At 42.2% G+C, this 7,175-nt stretch overlaps 1 protein-coding gene across 1 annotated transcript; it reads left to right on the forward strand.

The window, feature by feature from the left end:
* LOC8062708 (NRR repressor homolog 1) lies at positions 405-1,361 on the forward strand. Its single transcript, XM_002439625.2, has one exon. It carries the CDS (start codon positions 526-528, stop codon positions 1,051-1,053), a length of 528 nt encoding a protein of 175 aa, XP_002439670.1. The 5' UTR covers positions 405-525; the 3' UTR covers positions 1,054-1,361.

Raw genomic sequence — 7,175 nt, forward strand, 5'->3', positions numbered from 1 at the left:
CATTTCAAGAATTTTGGAGAGTCAAAACATCTCAAATTTGACCAAATTTATATGATAAAATAATAAATTTATGGTGTCAATTAAGTATTATTAAATTCTTCATTAATTATATTTTCATATAGGATAGTTATTTGATGTCATACATTTTTATAATTTTCTCTATAATTTCGGTTAAATTTGAGATTTTTTTAACTCTTCAAGATTAGAATGTCTTATAATTTGAAATGGAGGAAGTATATCAGACAATTTCAAGCACGAAGTAAAAACCAAAGACTGAACAGCCACTCAATAATGGTCAAGGTATGATGAGCATGACACACGTTTAAGTACTCAGTTTCTTCGTACACCTAATAACCAAAAAAAAAAAGCCCTCCAGAGTCCAGCTCCAGCATCACCGGCGGCAAGGCCTTCTATTTAAAGAAGCAGCCAGCAGCCAGAAGCAGGCCTTCAACGTCCTTCTCCATTTGCCTTTCCATCCCTTCTACTCTCACACATCAACTCTCCGGGCAAAATATCCTGGGCGCGATGGATGCAACGCTACGGAGCAAGAAGGCTCCGCCGGCCACCGCTGCTGCCACGGTTCCGTCGTCAGCTCCGCAGCAGGCGGCAGAGCAGTCGTCACCGCCGCCCGAGTCCTACGCCACCACCGTCGCTGGCGCCGTGAAGGCTAGCGGCAGCGGCGGCGAAGACGACGACGAGCAGGTGGAGAGGTTCTACGCACTGCTGGACAACATCCGCGCCATGAGGGGTATGGTCAGCACCGGCGGCACCGGCACGGCTGCGGGGAGGAAGAAGCGGGCGCGGGACGCCGAGCCACCGTGGCGGCCGGCGTTCCGGATGGAGGACTTCGAGATGGTGGAGGAGGTCGACTCCGACTCCGTGGGGTGCGCCGGCGAGAAGAAGAAGAAGATGAAGAGGGAGAGCAGTGCGAAGCGGCCGGTGGCGGACGAGGAGGAGCAGGAGGGCGAGGTCGTCGTGGAGGCCACCAAAGGTCGCCGGCGGGGGCAGCCGCACAAGGCGCGTCGCGCGGGAGTGCTGGCCGTTGACGGTTGACAGGAAGATTCAGAATACACAGGACATGGTCCAATTTGCATGTCTTTCACATTTATGAGGATGGTATGGTGCTAATTGTGTATTGGGAGCATGTGTCATGTGCTCTCAATCAAAAAAAAAAAAACTTTGTCACATGATAATTATGACTTTCTGATGTACAACTACTCACTACAGTACTACAGTAGTAGAGTAGTAGTAGCAGCTTGTTGCCTGTGTAGTTTGTATTTTCCCTTACAACTTCGATGGGGAAAAGAAGATCGAAGTTGTATTACAATTTACAGGAAATAATCCTCTAGAATTTAAGCGTACATATGACCGCCAATTCAAAACAAAATTCCTTGTAGCAGCCTGTTGTACGTGTATTCTCAGCTTACTCCATTGATTCCAAGTTGAAGCTCATTTTAGTTTTATCCCAAGTCATGTTTCATTAGATTCTTCATAAAATATATTTTGAAAGCGCATTAGTTTGAATTTTATATACTTTTTTCAAAACACTTGATCAAAGAAAGGGAGGTATGACAAAGAAAATTGCTCGCTACAGCATACTAGGACATTTCCATGAATCCGATCTACATTCTATACATCCGGATTGGAATTTTTTGTTTGGACCCTATCCATCTGGATTTGAGTCCCATGGTCTCCTATATTATTTATTATAGAAATCAACACCATTACTCTTGCGCTCCGTTTGGATGATTCGAATTAAAATTCATTCTAATAATTATAATTTAGACATATATCTTGTATGCAAAATATATTTATACTACTGTCAACCCCATATGAGAGCTAGCTGCTATAGGTAAGCGAGCCTAAGAGTAGAAATATAGCATGATGATATCTAGAATCGATTATGTAGATTCTAACTTCTCCAAAAGTAAAAGGATCCAAATGGTCAGTCAATTTATAAATAGTTGCCTATAATGACTTCATCAATCTAAAATATGTTATTCTAGTCTCTTAAATGTGCTCATAAGTCATAACTCATAAGGTAGAATGTGTGTGCACATTTACAGTGTTGAATGTGTGAGCGTTAGCACCTATATCGTATTCGAGAAAGAACAAGGCCTGAGTCCATTTTGGAAGAAACTATATATGTAAAACAAGAGAGATAAAAATCGAAGATCTCACTAAAATACAAGCAAAGAATAAGGACCTTTTTGGAACTTGTGTTAATTTATAGTGGGATGGGATGGTTCCATCCTATCTTTTTGGGATAAGATCTTGTCTCACATCTGGTTCAGTGGTATCAAAGTTAAGTTTAGAGATACCACATACTGTGGGGGTATAAATCCCTATACCCTTACGGCTAGACTTGGGCCAGGAGACTTGGCCCATCGCGAGACAGATTCGGGGCTTGATCCAACTGCTCGGAGTTTCACGCAAGAAAACAAGACGTAGGGATCAAGTAGGATTCTAGTCGGTTAGAATAGGAATTGATATTGTACTATCTATGGCAATTGTAACCGACTAGGATTAGTTTCCAGATCTGTAACCCTGCCCTCTGTACTATATAAGGAGAGGCAAGGGACCCCCTATGATAGATTATCTCAACACAATTCAATACAACCAGATGCAGGACGTAGGTATTACGCCCACACGACGGCCGAACCTGGATAAAAACCTTATCCGTGTCTTGCGTCACCATCAAGTTCGTAGCTTGCGCACCGTCTACCGATTAACTACTACCGTGGGTATACCCCAAGGTAGACTGCCGACTAGCTTTCTCGACAGTGGCGCGCCAGGTAGGAGGTGTGCGTACAGCTTCCCATACGAACAAGATAGCCATCATCCCCGACTTCGCAGCCATGGCGGGCGGCTTCACGTTCACCGTCAGCTTCAACAGCTTCAACCACTTCTTCATCGACGTCGACGGCAGCTCCAACCACACTGGCTGCGACTCCGACTACTCCAGCAACGTCTTCGACCACGCCGACAACGCGTCACCTGCTTCCCTGCTACAAAGAGAGACAGATCGACGACATCGACCTGCTCGGGCTATCGACCAAGTTGTTTGGCCTACTTGCTCTGACCACCAGTCGCAATAATAATCGCCGCGAAGAACGGCGCTACGACAACTGCGACCACCGTCATGACAACAAGTCAAAAAGCTCGAGGGCGAGACAATTTTGTCATCACCGACCAGACTTTCGTCCAAAGATAAGTACACTTCTAATATTTTATTTATTTTTGGCATAATATTTTTTATTATCCTTCAAAACAACTTTTTGGTTAGCTGACTAGTTTTTCTCCTACACGAGTTTTCCAGAGCCGGTACTGTTTCCGACTCCTCCCTACACGTGCATGAGATCCGTCCTCTGCGTTCCGGGTGGTCGGCAGTAGCTCTCTGGCGAGGCTGGCAATCCCACGCGTGTCTAGGTTCCGCACCTCATGCTGATTGTTGGCTAGACCAGAGCCGGTCACTAGTACACAGATGCTCTAAGCCGGCGGGGGCAAAAAATTTTCACAGGCGGTTATACTTGTAATACGCCTGTGTTGTAAATTTGTACGGCAAGATTTAAAAACCGCCTGTGTAAACAGGTCTTTACAGGCGGTTCACATAAGAAAACCGCCTATGTTAATGCTCCATTTACACAGGCGGTTTTCTAAGCAAACCGCCTGTGCTATTCTTTCTATAAACACCCCACCCCTTCTTCCTCCTCGGGCAGAACTGTAGGTAGCAGCCACATTCCATTGGAGCACATCTTGGAGGTCCAGTTTTTCCAAAATACAAGGGGGGTGGTTTTGATCTTCATTTCTTGGAAGGAGGTGGCTAAGAAAGGTTAGTTGATGCCTCTAAAGGCTATTTTTGTGCCCTCTTGCTCAATTAGAGCTACTTTTTGGATCTAGGGTTTCACCATGAGAGAGAGAGAGAGAGTAGAATAGCTAGGTATGGACTATATTTGCTCAAATGAGGTTGCTTAAGATGGTTAGATGATGTCTCTCCTCTCTTTTTTTCTATGTTTTCTTCTCTAATTAGTGAATCCAAGAAATATATATGTAGTGCTTTCCATGAATGGTGTTTCCATGCTTGGGAAGAAAGAGAAAGATAAGTTTTCTATTGTTTAGGATGTTCATTTTTATGTAAATTTGATTTCATTATGCAATATGTATTTTTATATATTTCCATGTTTCCTTATCAAATTTATTATAGTGAATCAAGGTATATATTTAGTTGATTCCATCAATGGTGTTTTTCTACCTTGTCAATTTGATTTAGTTGTTAGTTTTTTATTATTACTTAGGGTTTTGTCTTTATTTTTAATGTTAGCTTCGAGGTTTTCATCTTCACAAGTTGTTGTTTGAAAGGTTAGATGACAATTTTCCTAAACTACTTGTTTTGCATTGAGATCAATTAATCCTCCTCGGGCAGAACTGTAGGTAGCAGCCACATTCTATTGGAGCATATCTTGGAGGTCCAGTTTTCCCAAAATACAAGGGGGGAGGTTTTGATCTTCATTTCTTGGAAGGAGGTGGCTAAGAAAGGTTAGTTGATGCCTCTTAAGGCTCTTTTTGTGCCCTCTTGCTCAATTAGAGCTACTTTTTGGATCTAGGGTTTCACCATGAGAGAGAGAGAGTAGAATAGCTAGGTATGGACTATATTTGCTCAAATGAGGTTGCTTAAGATCGTTAGATGAAGTCTCTCCTCTCTTTTTTTCTATGTTTTCTTCTCTAATTAGTGAATCCAAGAAATATATATGTAGTGCTTTCCATGAATGGTGTTTCCATGCTTGGGAAGAAAGAGAAAGATAAGTTTTCTATTGTTTAGGATGTTCATTTTTATGTAAATTTGATTTCATTATGCAATATGTATTTTTATATATTTCCATGTTTCCTTATCAAATTTATTATAGTGAATCAAGGTATATATTTAGTTGAATCCATCAATGGTGTTTTTCTACCTTGTCAATTTGATTTAGTTGTTAGTTTTTTATTATTAGTTAGGGTTTTGTCTTTATTTTTAATGTTAGCTCCGAGGTTTTCATGTTCACAAGTTGTTGTTTGAAAGGTAGATGACAATTTTCCTAAACTACCTGTTTTGCATTGAGATCAATTAATTTACTAATTTTTGCACAGCTCGTGATGGAGCGATCCTTCTGGATGTATAACTTATCAAGACTAGATCCATCATACATACCTGAGGTCCATAGGTTTGTTGATGCTGCTAAGAACCATGCTTTGAGAACAAAGACGAAGCACATATATTGTCCATGCATCGACTGCAGAAATATTAATATTTTTGAAGATACTGAAGCAATCATTTCTCATCTGGTATGCCGAGGATTTATGAAGGATTACTTGATTTGGACAAAGCATGGAGAGGGTAGCTCGGCACCTTATACAATTGGGGACCCTGCGAATATTGATGTCGACGGTCCAGACATGCCTGATGAAGGATTTCAGTTTTTGCACGACACACACCGAAGTGAACATGTTGTGCCAAATGTCACTGCTGGTGGTTTTGCTGGGAGAAATGCTGATGACAGAACTCATGTCTTACCAAATGATACAACCGCGGAAGATTTTGAATTCTTAGAGGCAATGTTGCATCGTCATACTGAACCATCAATGTTATTAATGAAAGGGATGGAGGCCTTGAAGAAGGCGGCTGAAGAGCCTCTGTATGATGAGTCCAAGGGTTGTACCAAAGAGTTCACGACTCTGAGATCTGTGCTAAAACTACTGATGGCAAAAGCCAGGTATGGTCTGTCTGATGTTGGATTCGATACGTTCTTAAGTATTATCGGAGACATGCTTCCCAAGGAGAACAAATTGCCTGCTAACACGTACCATGCAAAGAAGCTGATCAGTCCGCTCACTATGGGTGTCGAGAAGATCCATGCGTGCAGGAATCATTGTATCCTATATCGCGGTGATGAATACAAGGACTTGGATAAGTGTCCAAAGTGTGGTGCAAGTCGGTATAAGACAAATAAAGACTATCGACATGAGGATTGTGCTGCCTCCATGTGTACAGCAGGGAAGAAGCGAAAGAAGACCCAAAAGAAGACCCAGCAGAGTTCAAAACCCACCAGCAAAGATAAAGAAGAGGTTGATTATTATGCGCAGAAAAAGATTCCTGCTTTAGTGATGTGGTACCTTCCAGTGATAGATCGGCTGAGGAGTTTGTTTGCTAACCCTGACGATGCAAAACTAATGAGTTGGCATGCTTCGGATGAGCACAAAAATGATGGCAAGCTTCGCCATCCAGCCGATGGAAAGCAGTGGCAAGATTTTAATGAGAACCATCAAGACTTTGCCAGCGAACCAAGAAATGTTAGGTTTGCACTGAGTACCGACGGAATGAATCCATTTGCTGAGAGGAGCAGCAAGCACGGCACATGGCCGGTGATTCTCACCATCTACAACCTTCCTCCATGGTTGATGCAGAAGCGAAAATACCTTTTGCTAACCATACTTATCTCTGGACCAGTCCAACCTGGAGTTGACATGGATGTTTTCTTGGAGCCCTTAATGGAGGAGATGAAAAAGTTATGGATACAAGGTGTTGAAATGGTGGACGAGTATCGCAAAGATTCATTCACACTAAGAGCAATTATTTTTGTTACGATCAATGATTACCCTGCTCTCTTCACATTGTCAGGGCAATTCAAGGGAAAGGTTGGTTGTGTGGTGTGCATATATGGAACCCATTATGTGTCCCTTAATGCATCTAAGAAAATAGTGTACATGAGGCATAGACGCTTCTTATCAAAAGGGCACAGGTACCGCCTAAAAAAGATGGATAAGTACTTCGACAATAATGATGAAAGGAACTCAGATGCACCATCAGGTATTAGCAAAGGCCAGAGAGTTTTCAAAATAGTGAGCAACATCAACTTTGTGTTCGGAAAGAAGACAAAGGATGGAAAACCAAGAAAGGATGTCAAACCAACTCCAGGGGCAACATTCAAGAAGAAGTCCATTTTCTTTGAGTATTTGCCATACTGGAAAGAATTGGACATACGACACGCGATCGATGGTATGCACGTCCAGAAGAACGTGTTTGAAAGCCTAATTGGCACATTGCTAGATATCAAGATGAAGACAAAGGAAGGACTCAATTCACGCTTCGACATGGTACAGTTAGGTATAAAAAAAGAGCTTCATCCTGTTCTTCAAGA

This window comes from Sorghum bicolor, chromosome 9 (assembly GCF_000003195.3).
Source record: "Sorghum bicolor cultivar BTx623 chromosome 9, Sorghum_bicolor_NCBIv3, whole genome shotgun sequence".
NCBI lineage: Eukaryota > Viridiplantae > Streptophyta > Magnoliopsida > Poales > Poaceae > Sorghum > Sorghum bicolor.

What these genes read in the sequence shown, in the direction of transcription:
- LOC8062708 (XM_002439625.2), top strand. Translation starts at nt 526, where the DNA reads ATGGATGCAACGCTACGGAGCAAGAAGGCTCCGCCGGCCACCGCTGCT.